This window comes from Coffea arabica, chromosome 7c (assembly GCF_036785885.1).
Source record: "Coffea arabica cultivar ET-39 chromosome 7c, Coffea Arabica ET-39 HiFi, whole genome shotgun sequence".
NCBI lineage: Eukaryota > Viridiplantae > Streptophyta > Magnoliopsida > Gentianales > Rubiaceae > Coffea > Coffea arabica.
In genome coordinates, this window is record NC_092322.1 from 34,410,656 (window position 1) to 34,427,450 (window position 16,795).

The window sequence follows — 16,795 nt, forward strand, 5'->3', positions numbered from 1 at the left end:
AGTGATAAATATTACACTACTTGTCTTGCTAAGGGTTCATTCACATAAGGTATCCGAAACTCACTTTCACGATGAATCGAGTGTCACCTATACATGTATTTCCCTACTTTTATGGTGAAATAACAAGCATGGTGCTATTAAAATCAAGAATGTATTAAAGCCCACCTAGTCTCAACACTACTTTTGCGTGCCAAGATCCTAAGCTCCATCTAAGCTGGTTCTGTCATCATCTACCAACTTTCATTGATAAACAACAACTAAAATAATTTGTAATTGGTGATCAATCATTCACAAATGTCCAAGCAGGCTAAATGAACTAGCAAGTACAAAAGGCAACATTCATCAACTCATTCCAACCAAGATCAAGAAACACAAGGCATCATCCACTCTTAGAACAAATGTATTAGCTAGACATGAAGAATAAACACATCAAGTTTAAATCTTTGATGAATCCCAACATATATCCAACAAAATAAAGAGAAAGGGAGAAGAAAATGCTTATTCAATTGAAGGAACAAGGATCTCCAAGCTCCAAATTCTCCTTTGCCTTCAAAGTGCCAAGATTACATCAAGAGTTCATCAAGAGTTATTGTTAAAAGTCCTATTCTATTCTAGAGAGAGAAAGAACAACTTCTAGTCTAAGAAAGTTTTTTTTTCCTCCTCTATTCTAACTTCTTGATATATCTAACAAAAGTGCCTTTCTCTTCTTCAAGAAGCTTCTTCTCCCTAAAAATCTTCATCCATCGTTTATTGACATGATTGGATATTGAAAATGACTTAAAGTTGCAAAAAGGTGAGAAAAATTGATGCTTTAGACCCAACTAGCAGCTGTCAAGACATCCTAGTTGTCACTAGAAAAGGAGCTGAAAAGTTGGCATTAGGCGTGCAAATTGCGCAACTTGGAGATTTTTCCTGCCCAAGTATACAATGCGGTATCCGAAGCGAATTCACTATCTGGTGCCGTATACTGCTAAACACTCTTCTTCTAAAAAGTCACTGACGAGTCTCTGGTTCGATTATCCTACTTGACTCTTTCTTTCTGGCGTCGTATATTTTCTCTGAGACCAGGTATCCGACGCCGTATATCTTGTCTTCCTGTCACAACCAATTTAACAGATAAATCTTTCCATTTTCACACAATTTTTCATACTTTGCTTACTACATCAACTAGTTATCACCTAATCATCAAAATAGCCATTCTCAACATCATTTTAAGCCAAATTCCATCACAATCCATCCAAAATATTTACAAAATATTAGGAAAAATATATACTTGTCAATTTGAAATCTTAATCTTGGCCGAATTTATTAAAATAATTAACAACTAAATTTAGCAAGGTAATTCAACATTAAAACCCTTGCTTAAACAACACCAAGACAAATGATTCAAATGCTAATAGACTAAACCAGAGCTGAACATTTTAATCTTCGAGCGAATCTTCCAACTTTGCCTCACTTGACTCGACGACTTGAATGAGACTATAACGAGTTGTTTCTTCCTTCTCAAGCCTATGAATAACATTTGCATGGTCAACTCCATCATGTATGGCACAAACTAGAGCTTGCATTGACTCCTTAAGCTTCATGGCACGTGATCTAGTCATCGGACCATCTAGTTCAACTTGAACACCACTTGCCATGCCTTGGTCAACCATCCCTCTTGCATCACTTCTCTTGGTCAAATGGTATCCTAGATGGTTGACACTTGGCACTACATGGTTTCATTTCTATCTCTTTGTCTCTCTTGTGTTTCTAATAACCAATCCATCTTGTATTCCTCTAATTCACTCTTAACACTTCTAATCACATAATCCTTTTAGCACCATACCCATTCTCGTCCACCAAATTTATTGCACACGTCTCACCAGTCGGTCACACTAGTATCATATACTATGAAACTTACCATGCACCAAATTAAACATGCATCAAGATAAATTATGCAATAGGAGAAAAATCATGATGCAACCGTTAAAGTAGCTAAGAATTTAAGGCAAGTAAATTCAAATAAGAGCCATAAAGATGAGTAGAATTTTGGGGCCTCACAGTCTAGCAAACTAGTCCTTAGATTGTTTGTTTAGTCATTTGATGGAATAGTTGAAGTTGTGGCATTCGGTTAGCTTTGTCTTAGTTAGGTGCCGAATTATTTTAGTATTATTTTTAGACATTTTTCGTGACTTTTTCTAGTCATTTTTGAGGTCAATATGCTCGGCCAGCTTAGGAAAGTCTTAGGGGCTGAAATAGTCAATTAATTTCCTAGTTGGAGTTGCTTAAGTGTCTTGTAAACTCTATAAAAGAGCTAAATTTTTTTTTTCAGAAATATATTAAAAATTTCCAGCAAATTGAGAGCTTTTCTCTTGGTTTTTCGTGAGCTCCCTTTGACTACTTTATAGGTTCTCTTGAGTGTTCAATTCTTGGCTTATCAATCAAGAATCGCACTTGATTGTGGCGCCACTCTATCAAACCTTGGTTCGCTAACTCGTTAGGTCATGGGTTAAGATCATATAAAGAAGTTCGCACCTTAGGGGTTAGATTGGGTAGTAGGTTCTCTACTGCCAAGCTTGAATATCACCATCCCAATCTAGGCTTGTTGATCACGAGCTTCGTATGCAACAGAGATCGTATCAGTTGGCATCAAAGCAAGGTTGATGGTATTCTAGTTATATCCCTTTTAATTCCATCTTTTGAGTCTTATTCTTGATTCATAGTTGTGTTTGAGTCTTGTTATTATTCGGTTTTAATCCATAAAAAAAATAAATAGAGTCCTAGGTTTGTCGCGTGGAGCCGTTAGGGTTTCATTTTGTTCGGTTGCTGTTCGAACTTCATCCTTCTTGTTTATTTTCATTTCTTGTTCCAGAAACTTGTTTTATTGTTGTTTTCGTGATTTAGTTGAAGTTTGAGTAAAAAAAATCTGACCATACCTATTGTGTTGTAGTTTCCTTGAAGAAATCGAAGCTGTCTTCTTGTGTTCTTGATTGCTCAAGTTGCAAAGGGAAAATAGTGGATTAACCTCATAAAATTCTTGGAAAATCGAAATTAGAGCATGGATTTCTTGAAGTTCTTGACTGATCGAAACAAAATCTTGAAGTTCTTGAAGCTTTAGTCAAGATTTTTGAAGCTTTGACAATCCCAAAATCTGTTTTGGTCAAATCCGTGAAACCTTGGACTATTTGGGAGGGGGGAAATCATCCTCAATTTGCGTTTCTTGAATTCAGGAAAACCCTTCATACATTCTTGAAAAAATCTTGGGGTTTGTTAGGGTTGTGGGAACCAATCCTTCTTAAAAAACACGGCTGCAAAATTCCAGCCGCTGAAAACCCTAGTTTATCGAAGTTCTTGGCTGATTGTACAAAAAAAACAACAATACAGCCATGAAATCTAATTCTTAAAGCTTCCAAAAATTGAGTCTTGTTTGTGCTTAAAGAATCTTGAAAATGGCTAGACCATCAAAGCAGTAAACAGTAGCCGCCAACCTTATTTCAAGTTCTATTTGAATTTGACTAGTCTAGTCCAATTCGAATAAAGCTATCCAGATTTCCTTTAAATTTCATGATTTCAACCTATTAAATCCTTGTTTGGGATAGGAAAAGGGGTTTAATTCCAGCTTATTCCAAGAATTTTCTGCTGATTATTGCCTTCTAATTACAGCAACAAGAACAAGTGTCGGTAAATTCTTTAGGCAATTGATCTTGAGTCTAATCTTGATAGCTTTCTTGAGTTGGTTGTTCAGCTTATTTTTCCAGTAATTCCAGCCATTAAACTCATCCTTAAAGTCCAGAATTAGTGTCCAAAATTTCTAGTTCTTGTGTCGAGTCGTTTGCTAATTGTTTGTCACGTAACTTGCAGTTATACTTTAAGTTTGAACTGGAATTGTACTGAGTCCCGGCGAAGCTGGGCAGGCGTCCCGCCGATACCCTTTGGTTCGCCTTAGGGAGAAGTGGGGGTGTCACATGTTGAGGATGCTTCCAATCGTGCTATTCACTCTGCCACTCAATTCTTACCATTTGAAATTGTTTATGATTTTAATCCTTTGACACATCTAGATTTAGTTCCTTTACCTATGAATGAGTGTGTTAACTTGGATGGTAAGAAACGAGCAGATTTTGTTAGACATTTACATGATAAGGTCCGTTCCAATATTGAGAAAATGCACAGCGCAATATGCCAAACATGCTAATAAAGGTTGCCAAAAAATGGTGTTTGAGCCTGGCTATTAGGTCTATGGGTCTATGGATCCATGCTAATAAAGATTGCCAAAAGATGCTGTGGTAGCACTTTAACAAGTCCATGGATCTATGATGAGATCTTGATTCCTTTGCTAGGTTGAATTTCCATTATAATCACAATACAAAATAAAGGACTTCTAATGGAAAGAACCAATTTAAGCTCTAAAATTGAACTTATAAATCCAAATGCTTCCTTTGGCACTTCTCAAGTAGCAACTTGTTAAGGTTTAATTGTTAAAATGTTAGGCTTTGCTTGAAACTTCTTTCAACATACAACACCAATATTACGAGTAAATACATAATTACTTGTAAACTATTTTTATAAGATTATTTGCTAGTATATTCTCGAATTTCCCGTTCTCGCCGAATAAAAAAAAGATATTAGGCTCGAGACATTGAAAGGATTATATATTTTATATAAAATAGATAAAACCCGTTTTTAAATTACTAAACATTGTTAGCATCTTATCTATGTACTTGAAAAGGTCTAGCAGTCTTGATCTATCAACATAGATCTTCATTGCCAAAGAGAAGATTGCTTCTCTTTAATTACATGGAGAAAATTTTGATATCTATACCTATAATTGTAGAGGATAGGTATACTCTTTCTATATAACATATGTCTACCACATATATAATAAGGATACTATGATATCTCCCATAAATCATATATAAATAGAAGGTTTATCCACACTTTTAATAAAATCAAACTCTTTGATTATCTCATCAAAACAGATGATACAATTCTTGGAAACATGCTTTATTGGCACACAAGATGTAGACACCATTAAGTTACGTCACATGCACAACTATTTATTGTTTTCATTTAAGGAAAGTGATTTTAACATCTATTTACCATACCATAACTTGTAACTAGACCAAGTAAATTTAGATGGATTTAAACTTATTGACTAACAAAGACATTTTTTTAAAATAATCGCTTATCTTTCATGGCAACCTCTCTACCAATTATCCTTTTTAGGTAACACTTTACTTTCAATATTGGTCTTTACTCTAAAAACTCTTTTGCACCTAGTAGGCTTTTATACTCTTAGGTGAATTGATAAAAATTAATTCCTTTTGTCAAATATGGAATCCATTTTAGATTTATGATTCGTAACCATCTATGTAAATTATAAAACTATTCATAAGTCATTAGAGACTCCATGATCAAACATTATGATTCTCCATAAGAGATTTATATTTTCTGAGACTTGTGAAACCTTGCTCTAGGAGTTTAGCTGCTCCACATCATCATGAAATGCGAGTTCCAGTTCCATGCATTTGTGCAACTTTCTTTTATGGCACTTGAAATTCTTCAAGGTTAAGTTCTAACTTACTCCCACTACTTTATTTAGTATAAACTATTTATCCTTTTTAGAGATAAAAAAAAACTTTTACTCTTGAAATTGATAGAATTATAGAAGTAGAATTCTAGAACTAAATAAGGAAACTCTAGTATATGTGCAAAAAGAAATCAAACCAATAAAGTAGAGAGAACAAATTTGCTCTTCTTCTTTTAGGATGATTTTTCTTTTCTTTTCATTTCTCAAGAAGGCTCTACAAAAGGTCTTAATCAGATCTTAACTCCAACCTATCTAATTATACCTACTTCATAGGCAAGGCAATCAGAAATTATCACAAAGATTTGAATTCTTTAATACCCATATCTCATATAGTATAATTTGAAAACAAATATGTATGGAACGAGATTTATTGTATAGGATACAATTTTATGTAGGACAAACCCCAAAATTATTTTAGTAAACTTGCATGGTACATCTTATCTCATAAGATATAATTCCTTATGTAGTTTACTCAATTTAAATTGAGTAATAAATTGAACTATCTAGTTTATTCAATTTAAATTGAAGGGAAGGATGGGTTAGATGATAGGGGCAGGGAGTGCAAGTAAGAGGTATTGGGTTCGAAACCTCTCACTTATACTAAAAAATTAAAAAAAAAAAAAAGATTTAGTCCTAATTGGCAAGTCTTGAGTGGAAAAATTATGTTAGCCTTGAAGTGACAAAGCAGCTAGACAATCAGAACAATAGATCCCTGAAGATGATTAATGAGGTGGCATAAATGTGCTCGTGAGAATCAAAACAAATACTAGAAACAAATTCCAAAAACAAGTAAAACGAAATTGGGGGGCAGCTAATGCCTTATTCTGTCCAAATTCCATCCATGACCATATAAAAACTTTTAGTTACCAACACGTGAGGCAGGTCATTTAGGGAGCAAAAAACATATAAAGGATCATCCATAAGCCATCTATCAAACCAAAAATCAGCCAATCCACCGCCCAACTTCCATGTAACAAATAGCTCAGCAGGCTCACAAACAAACTAAAGCCACTTCCAAACTAACGAACCAATTGCCCTTGAAGATGCACTGAATGCAGTCCTTGCAAGTACTTTTGATCTGTGTTTCCAAACTCGGACCGGATCGGTCGGTCGGATCGATCGAATCGAAAATCGGTCAAGTATCCGATCTGAGTTACTCTAAAAAATCGGCTGAATAAAACTCGGTCAAATCTGATAAAAAAGACTTGAAATCCGGTTTTTCGGTCAACATTCGCATTCCAGAGGAAGCAATTGAATAACCTCCCGAATTTCACTAACACAGCATTAGAAGGAAACAAGACTTGAAACAAATAGACAGGAATACTAGACAATTGATGCTTCATCAAGATCAGCTTACCCCCTGGAGATAAAAACTTGGTACTCCAGTTAAAAAGCTTCCCCTGAATTTTCAAAAAAATTCCATCAAACCAAACTCTATGTGGCCTACCCTTTCCAAGAGGAATACAGAGATAAGTAAAGGACACCTTTTGTCTTCTAATATCCAAAATCAAACCAATGGTACGAATCCTAGCAATGACATCTTCTTGGGACAAATAAACGAATGCTTGGTAATATTCACTTTTTCGCCAGAAAAAGACTGATACGAAAGCAATAACTCGCGAATAGCTGTCCAACCCCTCCTTGAGCAGACGGATTTGGACTAAAGACCAGATGGATTTCATTATTCTTCACTAAGACCAAATGGATTTGGACTAAAATATGGTCAATACGTGTGGTGTGAGTAACTTTTCACATATTTCTTCTATTTTAGAATTGTACAAACAAATCAAACAAAGGAAAAAATCCTTTCGTTCATCTAAAATAATCCAATCAAAAAATTGTATATGTTGGCTGAGTATAGAATTAAATTATTAATAACTTGGTTATATGATAGTTTTGAATATGAGATTTGAAAGGCAAATAGCCAAGTAAAATTCTATATTAGTGCTAATTCTCATGAAATAGGTTGGATTACCAACAACTAATAAAAGTAAGACCTATGAGATTTTAGTTATTGGGTGGTAAAATATCCATGTTAAAGCTACAAAGTGGTAAATTAGGCTTAGGTATAATGTTTGTTAAACCTAACCAGGACTCAATTCAAACATAAAAAAAAAAAAAAAAAAATTAATCCTGCAAAAAAACTTGATGGGGTTTTATATAATTTTATAGTTTTTGAAACTGCTTTCTTCTACAACCTTATCTGAACTAGAGCTGTAACATTTCTGGCCACAAAATCGCTCCCTTTCCCTCTTTCTCATGCGCTTTCTTTCTCTCTCAGTTATTTCCCACGACACCAAGCATGAGAATACTAATTCCATGAATTTACTTCATATTCTCCAATTGCTTTCAAGAACCAAACACAATGTTTTTGATAAGTTTTTGGTAATTTTCGTTGTGTTTTCCTCAGTTTTAGACAACCAGAAATCACCTATTTTGATCTACTTCGGAGTGCAAACGAATCAGCATGAATGAGTTAATTGATTTTTTGAGTCTCCGACCCGACCAAGTTCAAGCGAGTCACTGCCGGTTATGGTGTCCTCCATGCTAATAAAGCTAGTTATATGAGACATAGTACGGTTGTTTAGTCCCTCAAATCTTGCCTAGTAATATTAGGGGGCTCGCTAGATTAGGTGACACCCAAATTGCATACATTTGCATTATTTAACTTATTTGAGGTATGGATTCATGTTGCCTTCTTTTATTCATCCTTGGTTATAATTTAGAATTAATCTTCTACACATTAACAGTATGTACACTTTCACCATTAGATGCATTAGACACTATCAATATATATAAGATTAACTCTATAACTTATAAATAAATAGATGGGGATCCATGCATCTCAAATCCTACACACAACAGGTGGCTTTTCCCAGAAGAAAAAAAAAAGAGTTTGCCCCAAGGAATGTGTATGCATTTTGCTCTAATACTACTGACCAAAGCAACCAATTTTTCTATTTTGTCATTTCTAGCTAGATTTTGAGAGAAATATGGGGAATACGACATTTGAATGACTATGTAAGAAGGAGATTAAAAAGCCACGTCTTTATAAACTTGTCAAAATCTAGACAACAAAACTGACTTGGGCACTATAAAGGTATTCAAGAAACTACTAACTAAATGATTTGGTCACTATAAAGTTATCCAAGAAACTACTAACTGAAGAGAAAAGAAGTACAGTGAATTCTACACAAAAAGTCGGATAAATCATGCGTGAGCTTTGTAGGACGAAAATTCCTTACAAGATTAGCTAGAGATAAAATAAGATGCAAAAAAATGTCGTCTGCATCAACTTTGAGCAACTAGACTTATTCTTATACACTTTCTTGATGAAGTAGAATGTCCACAACCTGTCTCATTGTAGGTCTTGCATCTATGTCCTCCTCTGTGCATTTCAGAGCCACGTTAACCAGGATTTTCATCCTGTCAATGTCAAACTCTCCGTTCATGGTAGGGTCTACAATTCCCATGATTGGTATTGGTGATTCTCTTACATCAGCTTCCCGCGTTTTCTCCTTCACCCAACTGATAAGTCTCCTTGGCTCCACTGAATTGCTGTCATCATTTCCATTTCCACCTGAGGGGTTTCTTCCTGTTATCAGTTCCAACAGAACAATTCCATAACTATAAACATCAACTTTGGAAGTTATGGGCAAATTGAAAATCCACTCAGGCGCCATATACCCTCTAGTTCCCCTTATTCTGGAGAAGCTTGAAGTGTTGATGCCACTTCTAGTCAATAGCTTAGAAAGCCCAAAATCTGCTACCTTTGGATGATAATTGGAGTCCAAAAGTATGTTCTGAGGCTTCACATCACAGTGCAACACCCACTCTAAGCACTCTTCATGCAAATAAGCAAGCCCTCTAGCTGTACCTAGAGCAATTTCATATCTTTTCCTCCAATCAAGTTTGTTAGAGTACAGATTTTTTGCCAGAGTCCCATTCTCCATATATTCATAAACCAAAAGTCTGTGCTTCCCCTCCGCACAGTATCCCCACATTTCTATCAAGTTCATGTGATTCAGCCTGCCTATTGTGCCTATCTCTGCAAGGAACTCAGCTTCTCCCTGTATGGCTTCCTTGAGATACTTGATTGCGGCAACTCGATTATCTGACAAGATACCTCCATAAACAACACCTCCCCCTCCTCTTCCAATTTCTTCAGTGAAATTTCGTGATGCCTTCTTAAGCTCAGCATAACTGAATTTTCTGAATCCAGTTGCAACCTGCAAGTAACCTTGTATTCTTGAATCTGAGTGCTTTCGAGTTTTGAACAAGTAAGCAAGTGCACAGATGATCTCAAAAGACCCTACTCCCAATGTACACCATAGATAAGGCTTCATCCAATCTTGTTTCTTTCTTTTGTACGTCCTGTATAAGGGCGTGACAACACTAGCGCACTGCAAATTGAAGTCTTGGTTGGGATTTTCGACTGTGGTTAGATCAACTTTGGGCAATCTTATGAACATGGGATCTGGAAAATTCTGTGAACGATATCCATTGAATAAAATAGTCTTTGGGTAACATTGATAGTAGCCAATGTCTATGTTGAATTTGTATTGAACACCTTTACACTCGCAATATTTTAGACATTCATTTTTACATGCCTCAAAGGAGATGTTGGGAATTAAGGTAAGATCAAAGCCGTAAAATTCCACATGAAGGAGTTGGAGGAAACCTGAAGCACTTTCATCATTGCAAGAGAGCTGGAAATCTGGTTCACAGCCATAAGTCCAATCCATTCGATTTTTCATCTTGTATCCAGGAAGACAAGTGCATCTTCTGCCAATCTCAGGATCATTGATGCATAAACTATTGGCGCCACAAATCCCATGGATCCTGCATGGTTCAGAACTGTGTTGCCATGTAACTTGCCAACTCCGACTCTGCTTATCTAGGCTATAAACTCGAAGGTCCCCATCAACATCAAGAACCATTCTTCTCTGGGGTCCAATGCCATAATCATTGGTATTAAATTGCAACAGATCCGATGACTGGAAGTAGCCTGATGAATCTAAAACCGCAATCTTACTACCGTTTGAAGAGGTCCTCCCAGCACTCCCAATAGTTATCCAAGTGTTGGGCCAGTAGACACTAGTTATTTCAGGACCTTCGTATCTAAGACGAAGAATACCATCTCCATCAAAGTATAACTTATAAAAGCCAGAAGAGTGATTCGTTGTGCTCCTGGAAGAGACAAGAATCGTGTTTCTTGTGAATAATTGCCCAGGAAGGAGTGTGTCGGTAGGAAAATCAAAACTTTGCCAAAGATTTTCACCCTCAAAAGTACTTAAAACCAGGTTACCATTTTCCCGAAGTTCCAACCGTAACGACGAATTTGATCTTGTATTGCTTTTCCAGACAATAAGCTGCCCTGCATCTGTCAACAGCAGATTACCAGAATCTTGCAGGAAAAACTTAGTATGTTTTCCATTAACCGGCTGGTCTCGATTGGCCATCCAAACTGTGGTATAGTTACCATCATGTGCATCTGTATACCATATAGCGAACCAATAAGCATTTCCACCAACGCTGAAAAAGCCAGCCGTGAAAGTAGGATCTGGGCTTGAAATTAGAACATCTTGAGTAGTCAGGGAAGAACCTTTTGTTAAACTAGTATGAGTTTTGGAGCAAGACAATTGTGGCAATGAAAGGGCGAAACAAGAAAAGAGAACTAGACCTAAGACAGCCATGGCATCAAAATATCTCCAATCAATGCTTCTGTTGAATTGGCTCTAACATTATTTATAGGTAGGTGTACAGTTTGGAACCACAAAATCATCCTTTGAATGAGCATATAAAGCTCATAACTGGTAAACATTGAACTTGAAGTCCCCTGTATACTGCAGCAGCCCGACCTGACCTCAATAATATATCTGGGACCTATTGCCTACAAGTTGATGTGCACATATTGCTTGATTGGTCAAACTCAGTTTGAAATGAACGTAAGTTTGTTTTAATATTGCTTTTGGTCCTAATGTTTGGAATTTGTTTGTTTCAATACAGTTTTTAGATCAATTTGTGCATATTATCATTCAACTTAGCAAACCAATAATTGACAAGAGGCTAGTCGTAGAAAGCAGGAAAAATGTTTTCTTACTGGTTTTTTTTTTTTTTTTTGGAAGATGGAAAAGATATTCATAATTGGTGATATCAAACTAACATCACCCTATCTAATTATGCCTTCTCCAACCACTTGATACCAGTTGATCTGGTTACTGAAACTGTCCTTTTTTTGTTGGCGATTTTAGTTTAAGAGAGTTGCTCAATCCGAACCATCTAAGAAGAATGCAACAAATTGTTTTTCCCTTTTTTTTAGAGTAATCCGTGTGATACGAACATAATTCTAAAATGATCTTACTTAAAGAAAAAAAAAATTTTAGTGGCAATTCTGTTCTTCATGCTTTGCTCTAACGTATACAAATATTTTTACTTGGAGAAATCATTGGCTGTAAATATTTGTGTTGTTGAAAAGCTCTAATATGTACAATTGATTACCTATGTTATTTCGGCGATAAAAGTTTTGCTCATTAAATCTTTGACTTGAATTATTGAACGTCCTCACATATTATTAGCTCTTGGAACAAGTTGCAAAGAGTAATTTATTAAGTCATAGTGTACTTTGTTAATCCACCACGGCTCCCAGGTCAATATTGTATGACCTTCTAGTTTTGAATAATTAAGACATTTTGTTAAAAAAGTTCTTTTAGCAAGAAAGGAGTAAGATTTAAGAAGTAGGAAGGAAAATGGTGATTTTAGTACTGAATTTCTAATTCTTGAAATCTCAACCTTAACTATTAAACCAAGTTAAATAATTAAGACGAGTTGGCTTTTATGTCAAAATTTTAGAGGACTTGACCGTACTAGATGGTTTGTCGGGCATAAGCTAAACTCAAGTTAGCAGAGCCCATCCCATCCTTTCCAAAAAAAAAAAAATTAAGGGGAAACTTATCTGATCCAAATCGAAATTAAACTCACTTTAGGTGAGTTTTTTTTAATTATTTTTTCTAGCAAGGAAAAGGTGAAATTTAAAAAGAGAGATGTCAAAAGGAATTTCAATCTAGAACCTCGAATTTTTAAAATCTTAACTTTAACCACTAAACTAATGCTTTCATGGAAAACATAATATGTAAGCTTACAAGTTAGAGGTTCAAATTTCTATATTTGTAATAAAATCAAAAGATCTAGTAGTGTAATCTTATGATCTAGAAGTTAGTTCCTCTCCATTTAGCCTTGCTCCTCCTTCAACTTTGCTCAATGAGGCCTTCCCATAGTACAGGTAAGAGCAGGAATGATATAAATGCTACCGATGGGCCCCAAAAAAAGTATAAAAATTAATTTTAAAAGTTTGTTTACCTTATCCCTTCAAAATACTTTTACTTTTAATATGCTATAGCAATTTCATACAACCTTTCTCTCCTAATTTTCATAGCTAATCGAAAAATTCTTTTTGAGTTTTATATGTTTTGTATTTCCATTCTAAATTCATTTGAATCCATATTATAGAATTTAAGTTTTCGATGTCCCATCTTTTACCATTCAAATCAATTGCTTACACCCTAGTATTTTTCAAACATAGTTCCATTCAATTATTAAAAAAATTCTCTTTGGTGACTGGGTGTTATCACTTGTTATTGCTGACTTCTAGTCTCTTTTCTCTGTTTTTGATATAGCTAAAACTTTATTGACATTGTTCACGTAAATGAATATTCTTCAACCTAAATGAATGCACTTTAGTCCAGAATTTTATTATTATGAGCTTTATGCTTTTCTAATTTTGCTTAATCTGATTGTTTTGTTGTTTTTTTCCCTCCCACCTCCTTGCCACCCCACACCCCACACCCTCCCTCTTTCGACTGTTAGACCCAATATTCGAATGTTGAACTTAATAATGGAAAACACCTTGAAAGTCCTGCCTTGGCCACTGGACGATTGTTTTGTTGCCTCGCTGTGAAATCCATTTTCAAAATCTAATTATCAACAAAATGAATCGGTTATCTCTTCAATCTGAATTTCTAAATCATTTTATGAATAGCAGTTGAAAATTGAAAAAAAAAAATCCATGCTGTTAAAGGAATAAAAATTTTAAGACTTGTGTATTTCATAAATTATATACTCCCTCCGTCCCACTTTGATAGTCCTGTATTCCTTTTTCATCTGTCCCAAATTGTAGTCAACTTTCCAATTGAAGAATGTAGTTGTATTTTAATTTTTCTAAAATACCCTTATTCAATGTAAGTAGTTATTACTATAAATCTACCCCATTTAATGAGAGTTGATCCTTTTTTTACCATCAATTCAAGTTCTCATAAAGTTGTACCATATTTAATATGAGGGTATTTTAGAAAAATAGCAATCTAAATTTACTTTTCCAATAAAGTTAACTATTTTTTCTTAAACTGTGTAAAAAAAGAAACAGGACTATCAAAGTGGAACGGAGGGAGTACTAACATAAGTGTTCTGCGTTGCTAACGTGTCACAACCAGTTTTCACATTTAATGCTCAAGTTATCCACCCGTATTGAAAACCCCTCGTGGATAGCTTCAATATCGTTTTCAAAGAAAGAACAAGCAATTCTCGAAAAAGGACAAAAGAAAGAACAAGTAAATAAATGTAACGAGCAAATATAAATGCTCTTCATGAATTTAGATCACAACTATGAGTAAAAAGCTTTTAACCTAGCTGTGTTAGTGAAAATTAGCCACGGTAGTCTTGAGTCTTTGAGCGCGTAGACATCTGTCACTATTTCCTTGACATAACTCTAAGCAGGCTTTGTTAAGAACAAACTATTTCCTTGACATGTTAGTTTTCAATCCATATACTTTCTTTAGGATAAGAAAGGAATTAAGTTTTAGTAACCATAAAATCGATCACTAGCCTAATGATTTTATTGATGATGAGCTATTTTTGTAAATGAATGAACTATTCTTTTCAAAGTAAATCCTTTAGCATGGATAATAGCACGAAATTAGAACACATGGATAGAAAAAAAGTAATAGCCACTGGATGGAAGAATGCTTCAATTTAAATAACAGAAACTAAAAAAAAAAAAAAAAAGGAATATACCAATGATGAATTTTCTATTCTTAACAAAAATGATAATTACTAAAGTACATTAAACTTCATAATAGAAGAGGGTGGTATTATGGGAATAACCAAAATGAAAAACCACGAAGTGGTAATCACCCAAAAGTTGCCAAATCTGACTGAACTTTGAAAGAGTAGATAACAGTTTATCTTGTTTGTTCAAAAGCTGCGCCCACTCTGCTATAGTTCCCACCTCGATAAGGTCAATGTGATCAAATGGCCTTTGGGTTGGTGTCCACTACAAAAGACTCAAATCTCTGTGTGGGTGGGAGGTCAGGGTTCAAATCTCGATTCCCATAACTTTGCCACTAACATGTGACTTCTTCAAATTCATACGATGCTTAGTGCATCTGTGGGAGGTCAGGGTTCAAATCTCGATTCCCATAACTTTGCCACTAACATGTGACTTCTTCAAATTCATACGATGCTTAGTGCGTCTGGTCCAATGATATTTCAATCCCTGTCAGTTCTCCATGGCCAAGTTGAGCCATCTCTTCCAAAATAGATTAGAGTAAGAATACAAATAAAGTAAACGTAGATATTGCCGACTGAACAAAAAAAAAAAAAGATAAGGTCAATGTGAAACAGAGGCCATGTAAAGAAGTACACTTCCCAATCTCAAGCATGAAACTGGATGTAAACTCATAATACCTGCAAAATAAATAGTTTATACATTGACAGAATATACACTAATGGATCTAGATGTATGCAACATTAAGACTCACTAGTATATACGAGAATAATTCATACTAAAATGTCCAATGCTCGTCAGCGTATACAATAATTCACACTAAAATGTCCAATGCTTTAGGTTTCAACACAAACGTACGGCTTGAATTCAAATTAAGAACCACGTTACATGGGCTTCAGTATTTTACAACTCTATTTTAGCAATTTAATGTTTCAGCAGTAAGCTTAGCAGAATGCGGATATCTTATTTGCCAATAGACTATAAAATTGAAAGAAATGCATTACGGTGTTTATTTGACTGTAGGTTTGCTGAAAACACGCGCAGAAAATAGACTTTACTTACCGTAGAATCAAGAGGATGAGAAGAAGATCTAAAACTAAGAGGGATTCATTTCTATTGATCTCCTTTAGTAAGGAGTAAGCCCAATAGTGATCATGATAGTACTCTTATTGGCAAATGTACTTCGAAACCACTGGTACGTTTTTGTCCAAGTAAAACTTGGTAGCCAAGTTTTAACGTAGTTACTACACAAGCGAGCACAATTAACCCCTAACTTAGTTAGCCTAACACTATATTATAGGTATGAGCACAAATTGCATTACTGTTACTATAAACTAATAGTAAATTATTCTAACCATAAGCCCAGACACGAGCCAGAAGGAAATTTAGCACAAAATGCTAGATATGTTCCAAACATGACAATTCATAAGACTACTAAAGTGAGAAAGTATTCAATTGGCTCTACGGAATCTGCAACAGAAGGGGAAATACACGGAGTTAAAGTAAATTTCCAAGCGTCAATTTTGTTACCTATTCGACAACTGAATCCAGATGTACACCCTTTTGGGCATGCCTGAAGTTGTTTTTGCACAGGAAATACTGTTAGATACCAGCAATTTTCATTATGAAGAGAGAAGCAGAAGGGATTGTGTAATAAATCAATTGCACTATTGTAAAATAATTACAAGTTTCAATGGAGGTAAACAGAGAAAGGTAATAGCATCAAATAAACTAACTTGTACTCACCTTAAGCCACATTAAGGTACCAGTATATGCAGATTGCATAACAGAATCAAAAAGAGGTTAAGGATGAAAAACGTACTAATTAGACAAAAGTGTAACTATATATTTGATATATTTGACCTTAAAATGAGAAAACGAACAGAATAACAGCTTACAAAATGACTTTGCTTTCCTTCTGGGGAAAAATACCAGGCATGATAGCTCAAACTTTATATTCCTACTCTTGTCATGGCTGCAAAGGAATTATCCTTTCTGTCATCTTGATTCTATCCTGTCAAATTGAAAACATAATCTTGACGGCAAGAGAAATTTCATATCCGACCACTCAAAACATTTGAATGGCTACCATTTGTAAACTAAACATTTATTAACAAAATTCAGAAGACATTCCCATTTCTGGGAAGGCAATTATAAGCACTATA

The 16,795-nt window shown here is 35.0% G+C and overlaps 1 protein-coding gene across 1 annotated transcript; it reads right to left on the reverse strand.

Moving 5' to 3' along the window:
* Positions 1-8,886: 8,886 nt before the first annotated feature.
* Positions 8,887-11,265, reverse strand: LOC113698121 (putative receptor protein kinase ZmPK1). The gene has a single exon (XM_027217822.2). The coding sequence runs from the start codon at positions 11,263-11,265 to the stop codon at positions 8,887-8,889; it is 2,379 nt and encodes a 792-aa protein (XP_027073623.1).
* Positions 11,266-16,795: the final 5,530 nt, after the last annotated feature.